The sequence below is a fragment of the Gymnoscopelus microlampas genome (assembly GCF_963454915.1).
Source record: "Gymnoscopelus microlampas genome assembly, chromosome: 8".
Classification (NCBI taxonomy): Eukaryota; Metazoa; Chordata; class Actinopteri; order Myctophiformes; family Myctophidae; genus Gymnoscopelus; species Gymnoscopelus microlampas.
In genome coordinates, this window is record NC_139945.1 from 31,488,404 (window position 1) to 31,516,056 (window position 27,653).

Genomic DNA, 27,653 nt, shown 5'->3' on the forward strand with positions numbered 1-27,653 from the left:
TAACCTACCTGACCTTGTCTAGTTAGACAATGCCTTTGTCATAGTGATGAGGAAGATCTGCTTCCTCTTGTCAGGCACTAGCAACATTGTGGTTTGAAATAGTCGCTCAAGCCATACACCTATCCCACAATCTTCGACGATGACGGAAGCATGTGATGCAGATGATGAAATAGATGTCAAGGTCTGAAGGAAAGAATGCATCATTGTGACTGAGTGAATTCGTCACAACGAAACCCATCTGAAACCCACCTCCCAGAATTACCATATTATCCCCATTCATCTCCAAAATAATGGGAAATGTTGTTGCTAAGTAAGTAACGTCTTGAGGTTGTGGAAAATATGTTTGAATAGTTAAATTCTGGGTTCTGTTAAAATGTAGTCTTCCCTATTGAGGGTCACAACCTGCTGATGAATGCAGATATCAGCATGTGCTCTTTCTTTCTGCTTGGCCTGAGTGCAGCATTTGACACAATTGATGACTGATGACTGATTACTGACTGATAGACTGGGGCGTTCGATTGGAATTTCTGGAACTGTCGTAAACTGTTTTTCTTCCCCCCTGGAGAACAAAAAGTCTTGTGTCTGCCACCAGGGTTAATGCTAGGTCCAATTCTGTCCTCCCTTTATTATGGTTCATCTTAACAAACATTTTACACCATCACGGCATCTCCTTTCATTTGGATGCTGACACCCAGCTGTACCTCTCATTAAAGCCTACTGACCTTGGGACAGGTGCAGGACTGCCCAGTGGATATTAAAATGTGGATGGCACAAAATGTCCTTTACTGAAACTCCAAATAGAAAGAAATACTTGACATCAGCCTTCAGATGTACAATTATACAAAACATCAAACTGTGTAGAACAAAAGTACATTTTTGACTTTTTAGAATGGCCTTTACCTTAACTAACTCAGGAGGTTTGCAAAAATTCAACTTGAGATTTAAAATTGTTTGTTTACCTGATCTTGGGGTTCTTCCTTCTTTTTGTTGTATTCCAAGCACTTTTGTTGTTATATTAAACATTGTTTAATGTGTGAAGCGCTTAGACATTTAGTTTTAAAAGTGCTCTCTAAATTAGAAAATGCACTAGTAGGTGTAAACCCTGAACTCACCAACATCTGTTGTTTATCTGTTCCTTAGATACGTCTGATTATGTAGTTTTGACATTGACCTTGTTTGTGACCTCAACCTTTTAAACCTAAAAGTGAATAATATGTTCAGGGCTGTCTACTAATTACTCTCACCTGGATTCATACAAAACAGGGACAAAAATGAATCCCATAAAACTGCCAAGACATTCACAGGGGTGGTTTGAAGACAATAGTGGAATAATCACAGTACATTTTATGTGCAACAACTCTTTAGTCCATTTAAGGATGCAACTCTCAACTAGACTACACGGCAAGCCATCCTTTCTAACCAACCTACGTTAACAAACAGCCTATGACGATAAGCTCCCTCCTCTGTGGCTTGGTATTTCATGCTTTCAATGAGCCAAGCAGTTTTCATGTACAGTACTACGGGAGTTTTGTTCTTGTGAAACAGACTTAAGGGAAGTAGAAGTTGTCACAGGTTCACTTTAGGATCAGATATGGTATGAATTCTTAATACAAGAGACAACATGGTGTGGAAAATCATATTTTTACTGACTGGTATGTATTTGTTTATCACAGAATTCAGATAATACATGCACTTGAAGTTTAATTACCTTAATTGTTGGAATGGTGTACAAAGTATTTACAAATATATGTCACGTGGGTAAAGGGAAAAGTATATGGCATTTTGTTGTGCTTGTATTTTATTTTATACATTTTAATTGATTATATATACGTTCATCTTCAGTTCTAAGTACTGAAGGGAACATTTCCTTTTGACATTGGTTATATCAAAGCCACTTTGCGTAGCTGATGAAACATTGCAAGCCATATTGTTAAACCATTTCAAACTGTTAAAAGATGCTTCATGTTGCAGTAATACAGACAGTCAGAGGTTTCAACATCCACCTCGAGCCTGTAAATACTTTCTTAGAGGATTCAGATGATGTTCTTTTTGGACAAATTATGGTTCAATGTAAGGATGGGTAAGTGTCTCACTTTCATCAATGGCAATGCTGCAACTGCTACCACAATTGCATGTATTACTTCTATTCTTACTTGTATTACTACCACTGCTAATAATAGTATATAATGTTTGCTGGTCTATTTCAGGGTTTTGGTTTCTTCAAACTCAAAACCATTGCTTAAGTGTGCTTTGAACAGTGGCAACAAAACCACATGTTCAAGTGTTCAAGTGGTAATTCCAGGTAAAATTCACCATTCGGACAACCTACAGTATGTCATTTAATTAATTTGACTTCTAATACAACCCACTGAGAATGTATGCCCCTTTTTACAGCTTTTGTTGGTGTTAAGGGACTGAAGCCTGTCGTTTCAGTGGCAAACCAGTTCTTCGAGGATGTTGAGCAATCAATGGTAAATCAAAAGAGTTCTGCACTCTAAATAATGCTATAATGCTTGTTAAAATGTTTGTACTGTCTGCAAGGAGCACTTTAAACTTGGTCTTTGCTAACATTAGACAAGTTACCAGAGACCTCACACTTCAAAAATGCAAGAAATGAGAACTAAGCCAATTTGTGCTGATAGCCTATCATATATAAGCTGTCTGTGAACTGTCTGGAACAAAAACCACAGCTTCCTCCCATGCTAACGCGTGACGCCATTCACACATTCACACATCCAATTTGAGTATCTCACTGAACTTGCATCAGCCGGCTTTCTGCAATAGGCCTACCTGTGGAAAGCCTGGTTTCTGTTCACTTCATTGTACATCCTATTTCCCACACACACACACACACACACACACACACACACACACACACACACACACATACAGTACACGCACACATGCACATAGACATTCCGTTTCTGCTCTCTATTCGAAATCCATGTGTTTCACTGGGAACAGGAAATATGTGGGTTGCCTAGCCAAGGCCCGCAAACTTTGATCATAGCCACTTGCATTGGGATCTGAAACATTTTGATTGTATGACTATGACCTACAGTTCAAGCTATAGACCACAACGTGAATCGAACTGTTATAGCACCACCATGAGGCTGTTCAGAAAAATGTAGGGCGGCATTTCTTCCTTGGCCTAGTGGGAAGTTGAGAATGTGCGTACAAAGTTTCACAGCAATCGGACGCTGTGTTCATGATTTGAGGTTCAAACCGGACTAATCCTGCAAACTTTGGATGCCAATCTTAGCCAATCAGGATGGAATATGAAAAATCTGACAGATTGGTCTTAATCACATGTTATGACTATAGAGATCGACTAAATCTGTAGGAGTAATATAAAATGTGTTTTGCAAAAATCGGCCTCCTGGTGGCGCTATAAAAAAGGCGATGTGAAACATTTGGGGCAGAGGTTTTTCCTTGGCCTCTAGGGCTCACCGCAGATAGGTCCAGTTAGGTAAAGCGTGAATTGGCCTGTTATAGCGCCACCATGAGGCCGATTTGAAAAATGTAGGATGACATTTCTTCCTTGGCCTAGTGGGAATGTGCGTGCAAAGTGTCACAATGAGATGATATGCCAGCCAAAGCAGTCTGGGTGATTAAAATGAGATGCGTCCCAAAATGAGTCAAGCTCTGCTCTCTCTTTTGTGCAACATGAACAGGAAGCACCTTCATGTGTGCACAGGACATATTGGAACCAATCTGAAATATATTCTGATCAACCAGTATACTAATTGGGATTTATGAATGAATGAATCACCACAGAGGAAATCCATACCGTAAACATTTACCTCTATGGTCAGATCACCATACCTTTTACAGCGTAAACGGTATAATGATCTGACCATAGAGGTAAATGTATAGAAATGGAATGCCATTCACAGCAACAGTGTGTCTGTGGTATAAATGGTGGTAAAAAAAGTAATCATTCCATGCGTTGGGCATGTCAGCGAGTCCCCTGGCAAAGTATATGGCTGAACATAGAAGTAGGTTGTTTTTAGTTTTAGTTTAAAAAATGTTTACCTATCTGTACTATCTATGTATATGACCTTTTCCCCTCAGTTCTGTCAACAGATTAGGAAAACGCAGAACACAAATGAAGATTTGAATGGAAAATGTGCACTTGTCTTTTCCAACATGGATGTTAAAGAGATGAGCCCTGCTATGCTGAGTAGGTGGACAATAAAGCATTGTGCTTGACTGAAATGTCATGTTCAGTTCATGATGAACATAATATATTAAATTCTTCCACTGTGCTCTCTTGCTTATTCTTCCCTCAATTTGTTAATTATATCCAATGATTTGAAGTTGTGGATCAAATGGAAAGAAACAAAAGTAACAACAACAACAACAACAACAACAACAACAACAACAACAACAACAACAACGGTCAAGAAGATGAAGAAGATGAAGAAGATGAAGAAGATGGTAGATTTCTCTATTCTTCTCTTTCTCTAAGTCTTTTGGATACAACGTTTAAGTTAATACAATGTGTGTGCGTGTGTGTGTGTGTGTGTGTGTGTGTGTGTGTGTGTGTGTGTGTGTGTGTGTGTGTGTGTGTGTGTGTGTGTGTGTGTGTGTGTGTGTGTGTGTGTGTGTGTGTGTGTGTGTGTGTGTGTGTATTGTAGGTCCTGGCACAGAAATTGGATTTGTACTTGATGGATCTGGAAGTATTAACAAACCTGATTTTGAAATTGCTAAGGGTTTCATTTCCAAGGTGATGACAAGCGTTTGGGAGAAATGCATCAAAGTAGGTATTGCAATACATACATGAACACACAACATAGGTTTGTTTGAAAAAACTACGCACGCACGCACGCACGCACGCACGCACGCACGCACGCACGCACGCACGCACACACACACACACACACACACACACACACACACACACAGATTATAAATACACAAATAGGGAAAGGAATAGTAATTCTTTTTTAAAGCCAACTCATTTCATGATTTATATTGTATTTCAGTGGTTCTCAAACTTTTTCATGTAAAAGGACCCCCAAATTATTATGTATTTAGCCAGGGTATTTAGATAGGGTCTCCACCCCCATTTGTGTTGTTAAAATGTTTTTTAAATATTCAAAATTCTCATTTTCTCAAGATTGGAAACATTTTTTGCAGATCTACAAACTCACAACGTGTTGTGATGCATTGTGCACTTGTAGATCGGCTATTTTCAAATAGCTAAACTGATTTTGAGGGTATTAGCTAATTTTGCTGGGGCCCCCCTGGAACCGCTTAAGGCCCTCTGGGGGTCCCCGGTCCACTCTTTGAGAACCACTGTTGTATTTCACTGTGCTAACATTTTCCTATTGTTGCAGTGTGATTTTACCGTGGTACAGTATGGATATGACATTAGATCTGAGCTCCTTCTGAATGAGAGCATTGAGAATGGCGAGAAAGCTATTGAAAAGGTTAAAAACATTACACAAATTGGGAAAGCGACTCTTACAGCTTCAGCTATACAATATTTGTTGTAAGTATCACCTTCTAATCACAATTGTCATTTGATAATGTTTCAGCTTGGCTTTTTAAAATGAGCTGTATGCTAAACGAAATGCTGCCAATGTTAATCATACTGGTGTTTGAAAAACCTTTTCAAGGAATTATTCCTTTGTACCGGAGAATGGATCAAACCCGGATGCCAAGAAAATAATGATTGTGTTGTCAGATGGGGCAATCACATTATATGATAAGAAGGACAATCTAAACAATTCACTCAGGATGCTTAAAGAAAGGGACATCACCAGCTTTGCCATTGGGGTACGTGCTCTTGAATTTTTCATAAAGCTGGTTTTAAAAGGTAGGCTACTACAGTATAAGATATAAGGTTTTCTTACTTACTGAATTTTATCCATGCTATTACTATAACATACTATTTTTTACTTATCTGTGTCTTTGTGGCTTTCCTCTTGATCAAAACCATGTAATTTAGTTTTGGTGTTACAAATAAAGATGATCATTATCTAAACACAGGTTGGAAAGGAAATTAAGGATAAACCAGAAGCACAACAGGAAATGAAAGACATTGCCTCAAATGAACGCAACGTCTTCTTCGTTGATGATTATAATGCTTTAGATAAAATTCTGGGCCAGCTGGAAACTAGTATCTTCATTGGAATTGAAGGTAAGTTGACAGTGTTTTACAGTATGTCATTCATCATGGTGTATGCTAGGTTGTTCATGGAAGAAGTCACTTCATGTAAGTCTGAATACTGTATATTTGTAATTGCAATTAAGTTTTAAATATACTGTATCTTCTATTGAATTCATTCAAGCATTACAGAGGATTACATAAAAGTGTAGTTTTTTTCATAGAAATGACCAAATTGACAGATAACTCATTATCTTCATCAGAGAGAGAGAGAGAGAGAGAGAGAGAGAGAGAGAGAGAGAGAGAGAGAGAGAGAGAGAGAGAGAGAGAGAGAGAGAGAGAGAGAGAGAGAGATTAAATGCATTAATAAATACATACATAAATGTTGACCATGTCATTTTATTTCACACAGAATGTATTTCAATGTAAGGATTCAATAATGTTATTTCTAAACTAGGGATAAACCAAGGGGACAGCTTCATGTTCCAACTGTCAGAGGCTGGATTCAGCAGTCATATTGCTCATGATGTAAGTCTGCATTTGCCAAAATCATAATTATGTTTTTATATGATCATTAATATTGTCGTTGTCATTGTTGTTGTTGTTGTTGTTGTTCTTGATGATGTTATTGTTATTACTATTTATTTTGATTAGTATTATACATTGTATTATACATATTATTATAAATATTATTATTATTGTTTTTGTTGTTGTTGTTCCCAAAACCATCACCATGTACCCACTACCCACAATGCAAGGGGAAGTCATAGGTATGGTGACTTTTAACAACAGGCCTAACTTATTTATATAATACCTAATATAAACTCTATCCTGAATCAGAGGTATGGTACCAGTCCCAGATATATAAACATGCTGTACTGTTATCTGATGCTTAAAACAGGGGTCTTCAACGTTTTCAGGCCCCCCTAGCTGAGAGAGAGATGAAGCAGGACCCCCTACTCTATATTGTGTAAAATGTAAAGTTTGTTTTTTTTACTTAGTCTGCTCTTTTTTCCCTCTACACCTATAGCCTCTTTGCCAAAAATAGCCGATCTACAAGCTCGCAGCGCGAGGCGTTGAGAGCTTGTAGATCTGCTATTTTCGGCTAATGTTCACCTCAGAAAAGGAATTCAAGGGTTCAAGTGGCTAATGTAAAAAAACGAAATCATATCACAAATATTTGGCGGACCCCCTATAGTAGCTCTGGGGACCCCCTAGGGGTCCCGGACCCCCTGTTGAAGACCCCTGGCTTAAACACTTTGTGCCCAGGGATCCCTTCTATTTGGAGCAGTGGGAGCCAATACCTGGAGTGGTGGGGTGATCATCAAACGTCCCAAGCAGGACAATGTTGTCTTCTTGAAGGACAACTCCACTGAATTCAAGTTCTCTTACTTGGGTAAGAAAGATACACCGAAAGATTGTAAACGTCATTGTGAAATGTTGTGACCTCATTAATAACGGGTCATTACTCGTCACTCTCAAGCTAGAATTAGAAGTTTCATTGTTCATCATTATGTTTTTGAAATTCTATTATCTGCTAAGCAGCAACCTACTGTAGATATGCTTAGACAAATTTGATTTGATAATTGTAATAAATTGTATCAGATAGCCTGTTTTGAACAATTCAGTCAGTGATGGCAGGGACGTGCACAGATAGACTCTAGGTGATGCTAGAGCACCTGCCCTTTGCCCTCTTGACCAGAAGTGCCCTTTTGAAAAAAGGGCACACAGTTTACAGCAGGGGTCTTCAACAGGGGGTACGGGACCCCTAGGGGGTCCTCAGAGTTACTACAGGGGGTCCGCCAAATCTTTATGTGATTATGATTTTTCTTTTTACCATAACCACTCGAAACCTACCATCCCTTTTCTGAGGAGAACTTTAGCCAAAAATAGCCGATCTACAAGCCCGGGCTTGTAGATCGGCTATTTTTGGCAAAGAGGTATAGGTGTAGAGGGGAAAAAAGAGCAGACCAAGTAAACAAAGAAAAGTACAATTTACTTGAGCACCTGCCCCTCAAAATGTCTGTGCACGCCACAGAGTGATGGTCTGCCTTTTTGCTGGTGTTTAGCATACTGTACATGAAACTCTGCATTCAACTTCAACTCACTCACTGTCACTTTTAAAGGTGAATACAAAGTTTTTGTTTTGGCCACAACAGAACAGAGTCTGTCATGGTCACGCACTGAATCTTTCAAAACAGGCATGCATTCAGACTGTGAAAAATTATTTAAAGGGATATTTCACTTTTTTTTTTAAATTGGGTCATTTTATCGTTTACTCAGGCTTTTGTGAGCCCCCCAGGCACTTTTTAAGTTGCTTGATTCAGTATTTACAGTAGATAAATACAAACCCATTATAACTTCAAACTCCATTTTTAACATGTTAGATTTATCAAAAACACCCGTCCTTGGTTCTGGTGACTCACCCTGCCCCCTAATACGTGAGGGGGCCGTGTTTTATCGATTGCTTTTTTCATTTATTTTATTACATTTTTTGATTGTATATATTTTTTTCATTTCCCCCAAAAAATATCTAAAATGAAAAAAGTCATTGAAAAAACACAGTCTCCTCACGTATTACAGGTAATGCATGTATGTATTCCAGGTTACAGTGTGTTGTCAGCTGTGGGACCGTCTGGAGGTCTATACATCTCAGGGGCTCCTCGTTACAACCTAACAGGAGGGGTCTTCGTCTTTGAGGCAGCCACTCAAAAACAACTCCAGATTCTACAGGGTGTTCAGGTTGGGTCAATCATCTCGTCTCAAACATAACAAATTTTATGTCAAGGAACCCTATTGATATGCATTCAGACCCCATCTCAAAACAAAATAGCAGATCTACAATGGTACAAGCTCACAACGTGTCATTGCTTGTGTACTAATTTGTTTCTCCACATGTGTTAAGGTTGGCTCTTATTTTGGGTCAGTTTTGTGTGCTTTGGACATGAATAAAGATGGCGTGACAGACTACCTACTTGTAGGAGCATCATCCTTCTTCCAAAGTGGAGAGGAGGGTAGAGTCTATGTGTACAAGCTAAAGCAGGTATGTTACATGAATTAAAACACTTAAAGAGGTGGTGCCATGGTTTTGCACTTTTTCTGTTTTTCATGTGTCTATGAGGTTGATAGAACTTCATTAAGCCCCCTGGTGGTGTTTTTATGGTGTTTTATGTCTTCTCTGACTATTTTGAGTTTCTTACTGGAGGCTGAAACCTTGAGGGTCAAACATGCCAATAGAAAAACAGCACTTTAATGACACAGTAAAATGATACCCTCCCCCTCATTATCATAACACAACAGTGTTGGCATGAGGAGGAGGAGGGACTAGGACAGGTGGTGGAGGAGGTGCTAAGGTGAGAACCAGGTATACTTAATGAACTGGAGGCGTGTCCACATAAAAACATAATTGTAAGACTTTCTGTACACTTTTTTGAAAAAAATCTTCCTCTTAGTATAACCATAATACCTGATGATTATGTTTGGGGGGGGGGGGGGTCACTGAAAATCACGGCACCCCGTCTTTAACATGTGTAAAAATGCTGATACCATCTCTTTTGTTTGGAATAAATGTAGAATTGATGAGCTTCTCTGGTATGAACTATAATGTGTAGGCCTACTGTAGGAACTACTATTATGCATAATATGATATGATATGATATGATATGATATGATATGATATGATATGATATGATATGATATGATATGATATGATATGAAATGATATGACATAATTTAATATCATGTTGACCTTTCATGCCTGCAATCAATGTACATATCCTTTTTGGCATTTGGTTTAGTGTGGTGAGTTTACTCATTCTTACAGGGAATGTTTCACGAAGACTTTGAGTGGCAGGGCTTAGAGAAATACATATTTGCCCGATTTGGCTCAGCCATCGCTGATGTTGGGGACCTGGACGGTAACATGTACAACGATGTGGCTGTTGGTGCTCCACTGGAGGAAGACGAGCAGTCTGAACGATCTGGAAGCATTTACATCTACAATGGCGTTCCGGAGGGTCTGCAGAGGCACTTTTCACAGGTAGGTCATTGGGACTCATTAAGAGCGGTGTCATTTGTTTTTCTACTTTGAATTGTTTGTATTAGTATAATGCTGCCGTTTCCTAGTGTCTTAACCAGCTGATGTATTTGAAAAAGAGGTTCTAAGATTACGAGACTGTTGCCAAATGACAGCTGAGACTGAGAAAAGGCTCAGCTAAAAGTTGTCTATTATAACAATATTTATTGTTTTCTGTAGAGGATCTCCGCAGCAGATTTCCAGATGAAACTGAGGCATTTTGGTCAGTCGATTAGCGCCTTTTCCTCTATAAAGGACACCTACGACAGGCAGATTCACCTCAGTGTTGGAAGCAAAAGCAAAGTAACTGTCCTGGAGTAAGTTGACACAAAACAAATATTTGAATTTACCATACTTTTTTGAAATAAAACATCAGCTCATTCTGCCAGTGTTATTTGATCTGCATTTTAAATCTCTCTAGAACACTTCCCGTCATCGCCTTCAAACCCAAGGTGACGCTGACAGCTTCAGCGCAAAGCGTTGATAGCATTCCTGTCCCATGGCAAGACAGGATCAACAATGAAGCCAAACCAATGGACCTGAAAATCTGTTTCAGTACACAGAAGGGAGATATTGCCAGTATGTGTGGAAAAATATCAACTGCATATCAAATATAATATGAAATGTAAATAACATGATAATGGATATTGAACATTGATTAAAAGTTTTCTGATTATTTATTTTTATTTTTTCCATTTTTCAGGGGGTGAAACCCTTCAAATTCTCTACAACATTGATGTGGATGCAGGTCAAAGCCAAAAGCGAATTGGTTTTACAAACAAAGCAGACGAAAAGGGGAACTTGATGTTACTATCTGATAAAGATTGCCTTGAATCTATCCGTCTGAGTTTCCTGGTATGTCTTACGAACTAAATAGGATCACACAGAAAGACAGGGATACAGCATTAAAGGACTGCTTCACCCATTTTCAACTTATTGTCATATAAATGGAGTTTCTATAAGCTTGGAATTCCCACTGGTCGGGGTCACAAACAGATGGGCGACTGGTTTCTGAACTGTCCTCAAACAATGAGACACACTTATAATGAGCATTGGTAAGGACCAGTTATATGATGCAACACTCCTGAATCACTGCCCTCCACACTCTCCTGTCTAGCATCAGGGTCTTGAGCTCTACAGTGTTGTTTGTTATAAAGATAAGGAAGATAAGGTTGAAAATGGGTGAAGTGCTCCTTTAAGTTACATTGCATTCTTTCCCTTGCCTGTTGGAACAACTGACCCTTGCAGATCGTTACATTTAATTTGGAAGCATTCATATTAAAACCCTCATTTATCCCTCTCTTTAAGGGCTGCTATGATTGTTTCACACCAATATTTGTCAATTTAACCTTCACTTTGGCTCCTGCTGTCAACGGAAAACCCCTCCGTGTATTGGATGCTTTTATGCCCAGTGTGGTCACAAAAAAGGTAGCTAACTGTTTGCATTGAATATTTAATTTTTGTGTTAAATATTATACAATAAACATTTGTCTTTTGTTGGCTATTTTATACAACAATGTCAGTAGTTGCTTTGATGGTTAACCTGTTATTATGTTACCATTGCAGATTGAGTTTGAAAAGGACTGTGCAACAACAAACAAATGTGTTGAAAAAATATCCCTGCTAGATTCAAGCCTTACGTGAGTCAGTTACAATACATGAATACAGATTAATGACATGGGTTTGCATAATATGTAATAGATAATAATAACTGAAATTGCAGACTACTGAAATTACTGAACTATAGACTATTGCCTTTTCTCAATGCTACTTGCTAAAAAAAATAAAAAATAAGCTGTGGCGCCCCCCTCCCAGATTACAATACAATTACAGTACTACTATTTAAAATGATAATGGCAACTTACCGATAGGTCAAACTATTTTGTTCACCTCGTCATTATGCATTAGGCATGACTCTGTCGTCATTGGATCAACCAAGAGCAATGCAATATCCTTCAACCTGACCAACTCTGGGGATGGAGCCTACATGACTACACTGTTTCTCACATACCCTAATGTTCTGCAGTACAGCCAGCTGACATCGGTGAGGAGCATTTACAAGTTTACTGAATATTAAGTAGTCGTGATCATTTTTTTTCAATTGAATATTAATGGGATTTATAATGTAAGCTGAAATGTATCCAGAATGTACAGAATCCAGCAAAACTGAAGGGGTCAGTTTGCAAGAATGAAGTGAAGGAGATGATTTCCGAGCTAAGGTGTGAACTTTCACATCCAGTCTTCAAGAGAGATGCGCAGGTAGGTGACCGTGGCCAGGCAAGGAGGCCTACTATATAGCATCAAGGGCAAGACCACCAGATTTCTGAACTGCTTCCACTCGGCCACCATCAAACTGCTGAACAAGGCCTGATCACCATGCCTATCACTAGGCTGGCCTGATAACTGGAACTTGTTTACTTGAAACGGACTGATTTTCCCCTTCCCATCATATATTCCTCTGTGCGAACTTTACTTTCCATGTGGACCATGTGGACTTTTATTTACCTGTAAAGTTTCTGCCCTATATGTTTTTTTGCACCTTACGTATGTCTAATAATTCACATACCTGCCCCTACCACTTTTGCACCTTCTGCTTAAAAAGTGTATGTAGCATCTATCATTATGTTTATTTAATGTTAGAGGACCTTTATTTCCTCTTGAGAGTCAAGTTCAGTCTTACGGATGCTCCACCAAGGAGGACCTTATTTAACCATCACTTTGGTAGTAATGACAGCCGATTTCTAAAACCATTATATCATCAGTGTGAAGTCAGAGTGAAATACATTTTACATGAGTGTTTTTCCACTTTGTTCAATTTAATAGGCCAGCTTTACCATACATTGGCAAGTGCTGGACAAAAAGTCAGAGGCGCTATCTGCTGAAATCACCGCAAATCTGACATGGTTTGGAAGCTAAGCATTCATACACAAACATTATAATACAATTTGATATTGTCTTTTGAGAAGATTTGCATTGATTACAAAACATTTGTCTTTTAGTGAGAATCGAGGCACCCATGAGTTGGATAACAAGAAGTACCATATTGGCATAAAGAATGCTTTACAAATTCAAATCAATGGGTGAGTATCTGGATGATTAGAAAGAATATATTATTTAAAGAAAATTTGAGGAAGATGTAATTTTTGAATGCTGTGTAACCTTTTTACAGGGAGGTCACCCCAAACCTTGTGAAAGTAACAGATGGTGTTAAGGAAACACCTGTCAAATTCACATTCAAAGTCAGTTTACTCTGGTTTTCTTATCACAACCTCATGACGTGACCCACTAAGCCTTTGCGTTTTCATGCATGTTTATACCTTTGACTTCCAGCTTCTTGGCGAGAACAATTACAATGCAACTTTAAACATTACGATTAACATAACAATACCAGCACAACACACTAACTTGAAGATAACCGTGGTGCCGAAGGTATGTGAAAAGTTCAGTTACAGTATGTTAAATTATTTCACTATCCATTCACTGTAGGCTATGGAAGCATACAGCAACAGTAAAAACTCAATTCAAATAATGACACGGTGTTGTTAAAAACAAAGCCTGTAAGTAACACTCATTTTTATTATGAAAGGAATGCCTGAGGCCTCTAAGTGTACAAGTGTCTGTGAGTATATAATCAAGACATTACAATAAATCATAATCAATTCAATAATGATTGCATGCTGATGCTAATGCGTTCTTGTTAAGGCAAAGGGACAGTATGTCATTCACTGTACAGTGACAGAGCCTCAGGATATTATAGTCAAGGGTGATGCTTCAATCAGTGATGTTCAGGTGGGTCTGTCTGTCTGTCTGTCTGTCTGTCTGTCTGTCAGTCTGTACTCTATGAGTATTTTTTACAAAATCAAAATCCATGTGAAAAAAGTAATGCACAGAACCAGTTTTCTTTATGTCATCCTTACACATTTTATGAGAATTGTTCACAAGCTTTCACAAAAGATTTGTTTTTATTTATTTAGGTTTATGTTTTATTTATTCTTTACAGTAGGCTATGTGGTGTTACAGTAGCTGAGCCCAATTAACATCTGCCTTCCATTCTTCCTATAAGCAGGGCTCATCTGGGAGCATCACTGCATCAGCCAGTGTTAGATATGATACAGTCCACTACCAGCTTGTGGGCATGGACATGAAATCAATGGAAACAATGGTAATGGGTGATCTATTAATATGTCATCTGGAACGCAATCTTGAGAAGAGTTGATTCTCTAATCAACTCAACTCAACCAACATGTCAATCTGCTCTGGTCCTACTTCTGTTTTTAGGTGGAGGTGATGATACTCCAGCAGACGGTGGTGAAATCCATGGCTGTTATCATTGGTGGCTCTATAGGCGGCTTTATAGTACTGGCGATTTTAATCGTGGTACTCATCAAGGTACTGTATAGCATACATCGACATGTGACATATACTAATTCTTGTGTTCTTGCACTGTCTGAGAGATTTGATACTAATTAATACTCTCTCTTCTCACTTGCAGTGTGGGTTCTTCAAGAAAGGTTCTTCACTGGAGGTGCCACAGAGTCCCAGCTCCTGATACTGCTGCTACAGCTTATTGTTTAAGCCAGGGGTCTTCAACGTTTTCAGGCCAAGGACCCCCTAGCTGAGAGAGAGATGAAGCAGGGACCCCCTGTTTGGACCCCCATATTGTATAAAATTGTGTTTCAGATAAACTTTTGCTGTTCTTTTTTCCCTCTACACCTATAACTCTTTGCCAGAAATAGCCGATCTACAAGCTCACAACGCCTCGCAGCGCGAGGCGTTGTGAGCTTGTAGATCTGCTATTTTTGGCCAAAGTTCTCCTCAGAAAAGGGATGCTAGGGTTGAAGTGGTTAATGTAAAAGGAAAAAATCCTATCTCACAAAGATTTGGCGGACCCCCTGTAGTAACTCTGAGGACCCCCTAGGGGTCCCGGACCCCCTGTTGAAGACCCCTGGTTTAAGCTCATTTATACTTTTTGACACTTGTTGAAAGGGTCATGTGATGAAGTTTAAATCAGACTTTACTCTTATGTTATTGTTCTTTGTGTGCACAGCTGCCTCTGTGTGTGTACAGTAGTTAGTTGGCATACATACATAACGGACATTGCTCTGTATTGGTTTAGGACAGGTCTGTCATTGGAAAGAATCCAACAATGTGGTCTGCATATGAAGATACGTGTGAGATTGTATGTATGGCTTTTGGATATTTGTCTCAAATTAAAATATAGTTTTATTTTAGGCCATGAAAATAAGCATAAAAAGTAAAACACATGCTAATTCATCAGATTTGGTGTTCTCAAACTAAATTAAGTAGTACCACAGTTGGTCAAAACAATCAAAGAGTTGGTTGGTCAAAGAGTTCCATACACAGTAAAATCCTGTGTTAATTTAAAGGTGCTATAAGTGATATTTTATGGTTAAAACAAAATGTTTGTTGTTAAAATGTTAAAGCTACATATTCTGATAGTGTTATAGACCCCTGTTACTGAATACACACTATTATAGCAAGATTGTTATGGGAATATAGAGTTAAATAACATTTATTTCTAACCCTAATCACTTACACATGAAATTATATGTAAACCATGTCAAATCTATAGTTCCATCTTGTAATTGTAATGTAATCAGTATTGTGAGATTTATTTTATTCAGTAATGAGAGCTGTTTATTTGCTGCCTAATTTCCTATACAGTCTGAATGAACTATTACTGAAGTGAACATATTCACTTTATTGTGTGTGTGTGTGTGTGTGTGTGTGTGTGTGTGTGTGTGTGTGTGTGTGTGTGTGTGTGTGTGTGTGTGTGCGTGCGTACGTGCGTGCGTGCGTGCGTGCGTGCGTGTGAGACACAGTGATTTCAGTCTAGACTCTAAATGAAGGGTCAAAAAAATGCTTGCTTAATTGCTTTATTTTGTAATTTGTACAATATCAAACACAGCTCATCAATGAGATTGAACATGTCAACATTTAGTCAGATATTCTTTTGTGACAATCGCACTCATGCATACTATTTTTTGTGAAAAATGAATAAAACATGGCTATGGTAAATGGAGTTGTACTGCATTTGTATAGTGCTTTAAAATGTACTGTTGGTGTTAGGTCTAAAACTATGTATTTTGTGGACAATATTGATATATGTATTTATATCTGCCATCATATCCTATTTTAGTGTGCCATCTTGGCATAACTCAAGTTTGCCTACCAATCCTATGATTTTATTAAGTTCAAGGTAATCTTAGTATTAGTTTCTCTCCTTTCCTCAAGAGACGGCATGTGTTTTGAGCGGTACAGAGCACAGGCCCTCCGAGGTCACTGATTATCTCTGGAGGAATACAATAACAGCTCATTGGAGTTAACTTGACCATCTATGACAAAGCAACAACACCTCCAGCGACGCCGGTCAGAGCCGAGGTCAACGTGTTGTTTGAGACATTTGGACGCTGTTTGTCCAAGATAAACTGTCACACCATCAGCTTGCCATCTTCTCTCTCAACCTACGAGCAATTAAGGCTCCTCATGGCTAGCTGTCATCGTCAGAGCTGATAATAATAACTTCCTTTGTGAATAACTATTGTGATCATTGACTGTTTAGTCAGAGAGATATTTTGCCGTACGACGCCTGGTGTATTGATTATTTTACTTAATACAATGTCAACTTTTTAATTTGAGAACCAGCCTCTGTCCGTCTTTGATATCGTCTCATCCTTTTTACACTGGGTTTTCAGCTGTTTAACTACAAATCGTTTTGATTAACATAGAGCAGGATTTACGACCCTTATCAGCTCCCTTATCAGTTCTATCAGTTGGAGCCTGTGTTCAAACTGGAAAAAAATCCTTTCCCAAACTGCCGCTCTACCTCCCGAGCCACTGCTGTCCCATCTGTTGTACAAATAATAAAGAGATAAACATGGACCAAGAATTCACTACAAGATATACATCTACTTATTAACTCATTCATATTTTGTGAATAATATTACGTGTTAACTTCAACAATGGTACACTTAAAAATCACAAGTGTTCATTTGTCCATGTGGCTCCATATGGCTCCATTTCTACACTTTCAGAGTTAATAAACAACAGAAACCGGACAAATAGGACTACATATTATAACACACCCAAAGAAACATAGCAGGAACTGCTACTTTTAAGGATTGCAGGGAACCCATTCCATATACAGTTGTGTACATGAATGAACATTGTTCAATGTTTATCTTAAATCTGACAGGAACCAGTTCAGTGGATCTCCCCCTTGAAACGTGGCCGTGAACACTACTGACTTTATTAAAATAATTACTGAGGCACTTCGGAGCTACATTATACAAAATGCACCATGCACATCTTTGATTTGGGTCACTCTCTCTCTCTCAACTACTCTGAGCCACTTTAGGCTGTCAAAATGTGCTGGGAGGAGGTGAGTTCTGGGATCTAGCATTAGTATTAATCTGACTAATTTGTTCTGCGCGGTCTGAACTCTGAAGCCTATTTTTTTTTATCTAGGGGGTGCTGGTTTACCAAGAAGAACAGGCTTAGTCAAAATGGCAGTGAACCAGAGCCCCCGACAAAATCTCCAACACATTTCTGTTCAGAAATGTGGACATTCTACCAAGAAATCTGACTCTGATTGACATGATGCGTTGTGAACTTGCGCAAGAACCTCTTTTTCAGGTGATTCGCCCAGGTGGGCGAGGTTTGGAGGTTAAGATTTAGGCATAGTTTCTGTGAGGTTAAGGGCTTAAGGTCATTACAGACCGGCGATTACGCGAATATACGCAAAATTCGGATGCGGTCCGAATAAATATAAGACGCTTTTTCGCTCCGCGAAACGGATGTGGAAGCTTGCATTGACTTTATAAGGTTTTTAAAAAAAACGTATTATTCGCATGAAAAAAAGGGCCTATAGGGTTCCACATTCCAGCCTGATTGGCAAATTCTGAACATTGCTGGCCCACACTAACCTACCTGACTTGGCGGAGACCTGTGCTCCGAGCGCTTTTTATAGTTTCTCCTGTGTTGTTGTGTAGGGAATGGATGTGGCCTTTACTAGAGCAATTAAGATAAATGGAAGGAGCAGGTTCAACTGGCCCTAGGGCAGAGATAATTGATCCTGACCTTTGGACAGGCTGCATGTTGGTTTCAATTCTACAAGCTGTGTTTGGTGTCTTGTGCTCTATGTTATGCTCTACCACTACAACCAACTCCAAGTTTGCTGGAGCCTTTGGTCTGTCTGTTGGATGAGACCAGCAGATCTACAAGCCCACAACAAGATCGGCTATTTACACTATATTTGAAACAGGGCTGGGAGTGGCTAATTCCTATTTTTTTTGTAAATTTGGGTCCAATAGTCCCTTTAAATGTAGTGGAGTCAAACGTACAATATTTCTATTTAAAATGTAGCATAGTGAAAGTCATGTGCTTGCAAAAAACAACAACAATTCTCCAAAAAGATACTGTCCTCCACTGGAGACCAGAGATATGGGGCAGATCCACAGTATTCAGCAAGAGAGATGGAAGGAATCTCCAGTGCAGTGGTTACCATTGATAGGCCAAGCAGAAAGCAGAGTGGTGACATTCTGGTAGGCCGATTTGTCCAGCTCAATATTGAAAAGTTACCTGTGACAATGACTTTCTAAGTTTTCATCTGGTGAAGGGGTGTTCAATTTGCACACATATTTATTCAACATACAGTAGCAGTACTTTTACAAACAAACTACATTCAAAGGGGTTGTCTAGATTGTTGGTCATGGGTGCCTGCCACCTACAGAACCCACAGCACCCAATGAAGCTCTGCTTATACGTGTCAGTTTACTGAACTGCAGCTATGTTGTGTTATGTTTGTCTGCAGAGTTGCAGGGTGTTGGATGGCCACTGTCGAGGCAACGAGGACTGTGAGGAGGGAGAGACTGTCATGGCTGGACATGGTGGGGTGTACTGCTCCAGTGATGTTTCCTTTTTAAAAAATGTTCTCCCTTTTGCATGCACTGTATTCAAATTATCTATTTGAATGATTCAAATGAAATTGTGTTTTAGTGTAGACAGACTGGATAGCTTGGCTTGGTATTGTTGAAAGACTAATTGGTTCACTGTTCTATAAACAATACTAATACGTTAAACCAGAAATACTGAAAGAGGATAAAGGGGAACAGTTGGAGGCAGATGTTATATATTTTTTTAATACTTTTTTATTGGAATTTTTTGTAACATGATAAACACATCAGAGTATAAACAACTATAAAATATAAAACAAGAAAAGACAATGACAAATAATTTGGTATGAATTCAAATAAAATATACAACATAAAAACAACAACAAACAGTTGTACAGATACAAAAAAAAAAAAAAAGTAAAGTAGAAGTAGAAGACAAGTAAAATTTGTCTTCACTCCCTCTCAATTCAAACTTTATCTTTTCCAATTGCAAATAGTGCATTACATCTTTCATAAGTGAAGTATGGGTTGGAGCTTGCACTTGCTTCCAATTCAACAATATCAGTTGACTCCCAATACTGCCGTCAGTGGATCTGGGTCAAAAGGTTTTTTTAACAATACCTGACAGTGATTTAAATATATTTAGCCAATATGACGTTAATTTTGTGCAGTGCCAGAACATATGAGCTAAAGTGGCTGGTGACTGGCCACATCTGTCGCAGGATGAATTTATAGTTGGATACATTTTGTTGAGCTTTTCCAAATGTAATCTGTGTAATATTTTAAATTGCAGAAGACCATGCCTGCCCACATAGCAAAAAAGACCTGGCAAAGTTATGGCCCGGATCATGCTGTTTGTCATGGCCCACTCGGAGCAATGGTCTATACCCCCTGGTCTGGCGCCAGATTGGTTTACCAGAAGCTCAGACATACATGAACCGTATATGGGCCAGCTGTAAAGGGCCACACTGTGCTAACCCAGTGATGAGCCAGAACATAGCAAAAAAGACCTGGCAAAGTTATGGCCCGGATCATGCTCTTTGTCATGGCCCACTCGGAGCAATGGTCTATACCCCCTGGTCTGGCGCCAGATCGGTTTGCCAGAAGCTCAGACATACATGAACCGTGCATGGGCCAGCTGTAAAGGGCCACACTGTGCTGACCCAGTGATGAGCCAGAACAGTGTTTCCACTGCTGGCCCAAACATGGGTCGCCAGAACAGGGCCTGAACAGTGTTTCCACAGCTGGCCCAGACATGGGTCACCAGCACAGGGCCTGAATAGTGTTTCCACAGCTGGCCCAGACATGGTTGGCCAGCACAGGGCCAGAGCACTGTGTCCATACTTGGCCTAGGCATGGTTGGCCAGAACTAGCCCAGAACAATGTGTCCATAATTGGCCCAGATATGGGTCACCAGCATAGGGCCAGAACACTGTGCCCACAGCTGGCCCATACATTTGCCAGGACAGGGCCAGCTGTGGACATAATGTTCTGGCCCAAAGCTGTCAATCCTTAAAGGAGAGATCCTGACTACCCCCCCCCCCCCCCCTCCCCCCAAATTAGACCTTTGTCACACCCCATTCTACAGTTGACTTTTCATAGATGCTCCTGTTCTGAGATCTTGCCATACCTTCAACCCTAAAATGAGACAATTGCCATCAGCTATTGTGCCCATTTCTCTTTCTCCAAACTTATTTTTTTCTTCACAGATCATTTATTTACCACCTGCTGACATGTCAGGATCCGTTTTTGTCCCAACTGAACTGCCATTGATGCAGAATGGATCAGTAGAATAATCGGTGATTGAAGAAGGATCGCCCTGTAGAAAGCAGCAAATACTGATCCATTCTGCATCAATGGCAGGTATGAAGGGCCAAAAAAACAGATCCTAACATGTCAGTAAGTGGTAAATAGATGATCCATGAAGGAAAAAAAAAAAGTTTGGAGATCGAGAATTAAGCACACACTAGCAGAGGGCAAATGCCCCATTTTAGGGGTGAAGGTGTGGCAAGATCTCAGAACAGGAGCACCTATGAAAAAAGTCAACTGTAGAAGTTAAGATGGGGTGTGACAAAGGTCTTATTTAGGGGGGGTTGTGCTTTAGTCAGGCTCTCTCCTTTAATCAAGCCATACTAAATGCCATACACAGGCTATAATTGACTAAGATAAAATAAAAACAAGCATAAAAGTTTTCTGCTTTTTAATTATTAAACTGCAAACCATGTGAGGCAAATGCGTGTATGAACAATGCAGTCAACATTTGGAATATGTGAACAATGCAGTTAACAAGAAACTGTAAACTGAAAAAAAAAGTAGTGCTTTTTTGCTGAAGTGACGGTCCTCCCTCGCCAAAATTTAACTCACAGAATTTGACGTTCCGAGTCAACAAATCTCATCATGTCCATTATACATTTCCGATGTGACAACTGTGAGTCACAAAGAACTGTACCAGGAGACCCTCATCCACGTAGCTCGCACCTCCCTCAGAACCAAGGTTCACGCAGAGATGGCAGACCTCCTCCACGAGGCTGTTGTAGATGCTGTTCTGGCCATTGCCAGAACAGAACTGATGAGATCCGAGTCCTGAAATCAAAGCAAACATAAGAATGTTGTTCTTTAGTCAAGTGGCTTAATTATTGGTAAAATAGTAAATAAATAAAAACCTGTGTAAGAAAAGAGGGGGGAAAACGCAGCATCAAAGTGAATTTATTATTTAGGCTTGTATACCCAAGGGATGCGGTGACCTAGTGGTTAAGAGGGTCAGGCTTGTTACCGAGAGGTTCCCAGTTCGACTCCCCAACACGACACTAGGTATGAAAATCACCGGGTGATTAACAATCCTGCAGGGTCTGGCAAGAAATAAGTTACTGCAACTTAGTCCAAACCCTGGGTAAATAACGATTTCTTCCTCTTCCTCTTCCCAGGAGTATTTATTTTTCTATGTAAAAAGAACTTTGTATGTACTTTATAAATAAAGCACTTAAAAACTTAAGCTAGTGATGGTACACCATATTATCAATATTGGCAGACATCTTAAGTAGTATATTAAAACACAATTCCTACATACTGTAGGCTATATGGGGGGGGGGGGGGGGGGGTAAGTAATTTTTGGTGGCGCTACCTACTGAAAAGTTAAGTGGCACCAGTGAAAAAGTTACGTCTGGAGCCGTGACCCCATCCCAGAACTAACTGTATCTACGTAAACACACCATGTCTTTCTAGACAAGACTCACTCTGCATTGGAGCTCCTTCACATGCGCCTGTCTCTGTCTCTTCTGCCCCCACCTCCACCTGACGCTGAAGCCCTGAAATCAAAGCAATCATAAGAATGTTTCTTCAGTAATGTGTCTTAATTATCAGTGCAACGGTAAATAAAACCGCAGTAAGGAAAAATAAATCCATTTTGTTTAGAACAAGAATTTGGAACTAAAGATGAGATGTGGTCATGACCAAAAGCACAAGGTCACAGGTACAAGCATAGATATAAATACCTAGATGCCTCATCCGGCAATGGCCGATGGACATTCTCAGTAATTAGCATACATGGTCGGCATTTTTGTTTCTTGGAGAAACTGGCCAATCACCGCGGGTCTTTCCCGTCACATGACAGAATCTACGGTGCGCTTGATGTGCTGCAGCACCCTGCCCTGAGTGCACTGAAGAAACAACCCCAGAAGTCCCTGGAAAAACAAGGCTTTGATTGGCCTGTAGTGTCGCCGCCCATTGTAAAACAATAATGGATACTTCCGTGTTACTTCCTTGTAGCCGTCAAGGAAAATCTCATAAGGAAGTGTCATACATCACGTGGTTGCGTCCATAGAGATGCGCCATGACACTTTCGGTGGCATAACGTCTACCAGAAGTTCAGTGAATACATTGCAGTGGATGAGAGCCTTCTGGACAGCTCGTATCAAACATTATTTTCTGAACGAATGCAACCTTTGTGTTTTGTCATGAGCTCAAAGACTGGAGTCCTCATGCACGCGCAGTCATTATCATACCTTCAGTGTAGAGTAGGCTATTATTTTAGAACACACCCCTCTAATTACTCTTATTCTGATCAATCTGATTTTCTCATTTTCGTTGCAAGTTCAATATATTTCGCCTTCACATCTGCACAACTTGATGTAAAATTGTTTCTAAAACAGCCTGTTTGAAACAATTTGTCTATAGCGCCGCTGATACTGTACAGTATCAATTAGACTATCTTAGATTTATTCAATCATTTGACATTATATCTTAAAATCTATAGCCTAGTTTGACTATCGACCCAACACTAATACTGATGAGCTCAGCCACTTATCATTATTCTACTGATGCTCTGCGAAGAGATCAAACGTGACATGTTTAGCCTAGATGTTGGTCCGATCGTTAAAGTTGATATTTGAATTAAAACGTTACTTTGTTTAGCTGAACATAAGCTGGCATATATTGCAGCTGTTCTGCAAAAAGGAATGGTCAAAACTACCCAAAAATATGTGAGCCAAACTTGTGGAAACATATTCAAAAATACTTTTTTCAATAGGGCTGTAACATAAGAAAATGTAGGAAAAGTGAAGCATTCTGAATACTTTCCGGACTGACTGTACGTAAACACCCGATCTTTCTAGACAAGACTCACTCTGCATTGGAGCTGTTTGAGAACCCCCTGTCTTTGTCTCTTCTGCCCCCACCTCCACCTGACGCTGGAGACCTGAAATCAAAGCAAACATCAGAATGTTTCTTTAGTCATGGGGCTTGATTCTCGGTGCAACGGTAAAAAAATAAATAAATAAAATAAAATGCAGTAAGGAAAACTGGAGGGAAAAAAAAGAAAAAAACAAATCCATATTGTTTAGAAGAAGAACTTGGAATTTAAGATAATTTAAGCTCAGTTATTAATGGCCAGACAAGACCCCTATTCCAGAATGAACTGTATCAATGTAAACACACCATCTTTCTAGACAAGACTCACTCTGCATTGGAGCTGTTTGAGAACCCCCTGTCTCGGCCTCTTCTGCCCCCACCTCCACCTGACGCTGGAGACCTGAAATCAAAGCAATCATGAGAATGTTTCTTTAGTAATGTGTCTTAATTCTCAGTGCAACGGTAAATAAAACAGTAAGGGAAAATAAATCAATTTTGTTTAGAACAAGAATTTGGAACTAAGGATGATGTGCTCTGTGCTGAAGTGTGGGTCATGACCAAAAGCATAAGGTCACAGGTACAAGCAGCCGAAATGAGTTCAGTCACCCGAAAGACTTGGAGTACTGCTACTGCTCACTTCTTTGTGTCATCATTTCCAATTTCACTTGTTTATCCTGTATGAGTCATCTCTGATTGGATAACATTGGTATCTGACCATAACATGCATGTTCTGTTTACTAAACACCTGGAGAGACAGGGAGACCCCTGTTACTGAACACTTCATAGTAATTATTGCCATCCGAATATAGATATGTTTATCTTTTAATAAACAAAATCACTTACTGCACAATTCTTTAAAAAATAGCAGTAGCTATAGAATAGCAGTGTTCCTTCATGATTGACTAAATTAGCTTCTCAATTCTATATTGTATGTCCCAGCAAAGCTGTTGGAAGCCAATTTAAGATAAGGGTTAGCATTAAACAACAAACAAAAAGGGTTTTGTGTGTGTGTCTTCCCCGAGTAGAACTGAAATTCTTACCAGTTGGATTTTGAGGTCGGGGCTATTTTGTAGCCGCTCCTCCAGGTTTTCTAGGGATTGGGTATCAGCTAATGGCAGCAGATTTGGTTCAACACCTATGAGAATGAGAAAAGCTTTATCACATCACAGGTTTGCAGGTGTAAAACAGTGGGTGTATTTCCATAAAGAAAGGGAAGAAGATGGAGCAAGGGGAAGAGAGAGAAGATACATTTTAGAAAACAACAATGCATCTACATATTTACACAAGAATAAAGTAACTTTATTCTTTTAAGCCTTAGTCAATTTAAGACATTTAATGAATAGAGTAACATCCGCGCCTTTATTCCAACAGTCGATTCATTTGTGGATTATACAGTGAGCTGCACCTTTTTAAAAAGGCAGTGAGCTTGTAGATCGGCGGTAGTGACGTGGCGCATCTAGTGAAAGCCGGAATTACACAATTTACATGTAAATAGGAAGTAAACGAGGGGGGGGGAATGGCGTTCGGCCACAGATGGGATTAAAGCACTTCTTTATTGAAAAATATGAACTAATACATTGCACAAATACTCTGGACACCTACTTAACATTTGGGGCAAGCACCTTATGTTTTGCATTTCTACATGTTTGGAGACATACAGCTCCAGGTTTTACCGGTGACATTTCAGGGCAAACTGGGGGTGTGGTCACTAAGACTCTCGTAGATACGAAAGTAAAAGTCAGATTTGATAAAATACATATACGATAGTCTTGATCTAAGGCTATAGTGAAGCCACACTTTAGAGCGTTTGTCACCACGGTCCATATTTCAGTGACAGCATGCCTGTTGCTCACTCGCATCTAAACGCGGTGTGTGTGCGGTGCAGCGTAAATGAGTCACGCAGTCAAGTTAGATAAGTCCTGACAGATAGTCAAATACGTCTTTGATGATATATATGCCTTGTTTGAACGATTATTAGCACACCAAGGAAAAAGATAGCGCAGAGATGCAACAGAATCAACCAGATTGAACTTACTTGCTGTGAAAATAACAGCTGCTGATCAGACAGTAATGAACTTCTCCCATGCGCTGGAGTCATACAACCAATGACAATCACAGCCCTGCAAGGAAAGAAATGTTTGATTAACTAACAATACAGTATATTCAAACTCTAATTATGTTTACAGTTGTCATATTACAATTCACCTTAAAATAAGTTATAAGTAGCTATATCATATCAGTGGTTCTCAAAGATTTCCATGTCAATTGTATTTGGCTTCAGATTTGAAAAGGTTGTGCGCCAAGGAACCCCACAAGAGAAGTGCATTTACACCTGGAGGAACCATCTCTAGAAACCCACTTTAAGAACCAACACATTAAATGTACAGTGGTTCTCAGGTGGGGTTCAGCAGGGACCCTCAAGATTCCAAATGGACCCTTACAGGCCTTTAACTCTGAGAGTACCAATGGAACCAAATGGACCCTTACATATCTGTAACTGTGAGTGTACACATGTAACCAAATGGACCCTTACATATCTGTAACTGTGTACACATGTAACCAAATGGACCCTTACATATCTGTAACTGTGAGTGTAAAAATGGAACCAAATGGACCCGTACAGGTCTGTAACTCTTACAGATCTGTAAGGGTCCATTTGGTTCCATGTATACTGTCAGTTACAGACCTGTCAGGGTCCATTTGGTTACATGTGTACACTCACAGTGTACAAATGGAACCAAATGGACCCTTACGTGTCAGTAACTCAAGAGTGTACCAATGGAACCTTACCTTTGACTTGCTTATTAAAAGTCCCCCCTGGCCTACAAAGCCCTGCAATATAAGTAAAATAAATATAGATTATTGAGGCAACTTCATGATAAACAGTAGAAAAGGTCACACACCTATGTATTCTATATACAAAAGGCAAGATACTTTGGTTTTAATAGCATGTTGTCTTTTAAAACGTCCAAACAAACGGTTTGTGTTTACAAGGAAATACCTGTTACACTACAGGCTAACTAACCAACAGAATCTTACATTATGTGCAGCATATGTTGAGTCACAACGCTATTTCTCAACCATTAATGTTCAGACGTGATCTAAATAATTATAAATGCATAAACATACCTCTTTTTGCTGTTCTGTGTTCTGTCGACGTCTCCCACAGACAATCTCAGTCACAGCTGCTGCTGATTAGACAGTAATCAATTTGCCCGCTGGTTATCCCATGCGCTGGAGTCATGCAACCAATGAGAGCACAGGACACGGGGGTGTGTTCTGAGGGACGACCAATGAGCGCAGGTTTTATCGGTTGTCAGGGAAACCATCACGACCAATCACCGCAGGCTCTTGTCTCTCAGGCAATGGGAATAGAGTAGGAGGGTTTTCATTTTTTGGCATCAAAATATACTTCAGTACTCAAAGTAAAAGTACTCATTATGCACAATGTCCCATTTTACAAGTTATCATGTGTATAAAATCCTTTGGAAATAGCAGATCTACAAGCTCACAACGCGTCACAAAGCGATGTGTTGTGAGCTTGTAGATCTCAGTGGTGTAAAGTTAATAAGTGTATTTACTCACTGTACTAAAGTAACATTTTTTTTTTTTTTTTTTTTACTGGAGTATTTCCCATTCTCAATACTTTTACTTCTACTCCACTACAACTTAGAGACAAATAATGTACTTTTACTCCACTGCAATTATTTGAAAACTTTATACTTAGTTACTTTGCAGATATAAATTATAATGAAAATAGCAGATCTACAAGCTCACAACGTGTTGCATTGGCGCCGTGTTGTGAGCTTGTAGATCTGCTATTTTCAAACATTTTAGTACTTTTACTATTGATACTTTAAGTATTTTGATGCCAATACTTTTGTACTTTTACTCAAGTAACAATTTGAACACAGGCCTTTTA

At 39.4% G+C, this 27,653-nt stretch overlaps 2 protein-coding genes and 1 long non-coding RNA gene across 3 annotated transcripts; 2 read left to right on the plus strand and 1 right to left on the minus strand.

The window, feature by feature from the left end:
• The first annotated feature begins 1,512 nt into the window (after positions 1-1,512).
• Positions 1,513-14,915, plus strand: LOC311050837 (integrin alpha-E-like). Its single transcript, XM_084065005.1, has 31 exons — positions 1,513-1,652; positions 1,972-2,080; positions 2,208-2,302; positions 2,395-2,471; positions 4,075-4,183; positions 4,321-4,440; positions 4,641-4,762; positions 5,343-5,497; positions 5,625-5,784; positions 5,998-6,148; positions 6,573-6,643; positions 7,385-7,511; positions 8,721-8,857; positions 9,021-9,158; positions 9,939-10,154; positions 10,371-10,507; positions 10,612-10,769; positions 10,894-11,045; positions 11,499-11,618; positions 11,757-11,830; positions 12,099-12,234; positions 12,336-12,449; positions 13,014-13,093; positions 13,190-13,270; positions 13,360-13,429; positions 13,521-13,619; positions 13,777-13,809; positions 13,893-13,979; positions 14,257-14,352; positions 14,469-14,579; positions 14,683-14,915. Exons 1-31 carry the CDS (start codon positions 1,622-1,624, stop codon positions 14,737-14,739), a joined length of 3,423 nt encoding a protein of 1,140 aa, XP_083921131.1. The 5' UTR covers positions 1,513-1,621; the 3' UTR covers positions 14,740-14,915.
• Positions 14,916-15,004: 89 nt separating this feature from the next.
• LOC311050150 lies at positions 15,005-16,852 on the plus strand. The gene is made up of 2 exons (XR_014601265.1): positions 15,005-15,294; positions 15,784-16,852. It is a non-coding gene; the product is annotated as an uncharacterized lncRNA (long non-coding RNA).
• A 4,207-nt stretch (positions 16,853-21,059) lies between these two features.
• LOC311050792 (uncharacterized protein) lies at positions 21,060-27,139 on the minus strand. Its single transcript, XM_084064955.1, has 8 exons — positions 26,861-27,139; positions 26,522-26,563; positions 25,767-25,851; positions 24,772-24,866; positions 24,060-24,131; positions 23,727-23,798; positions 22,339-22,410; positions 21,060-21,688 (listed from the first exon to the last, which is right to left on the minus strand). Exons 5-8 carry the CDS (start codon positions 24,064-24,066, stop codon positions 21,510-21,512), a joined length of 330 nt encoding a protein of 109 aa, XP_083921081.1. The 5' UTR covers positions 24,067-24,131; positions 24,772-24,866; positions 25,767-25,851; positions 26,522-26,563; positions 26,861-27,139; the 3' UTR covers positions 21,060-21,509.
• Between the last annotated feature and the right edge of the window lie 514 nt (positions 27,140-27,653).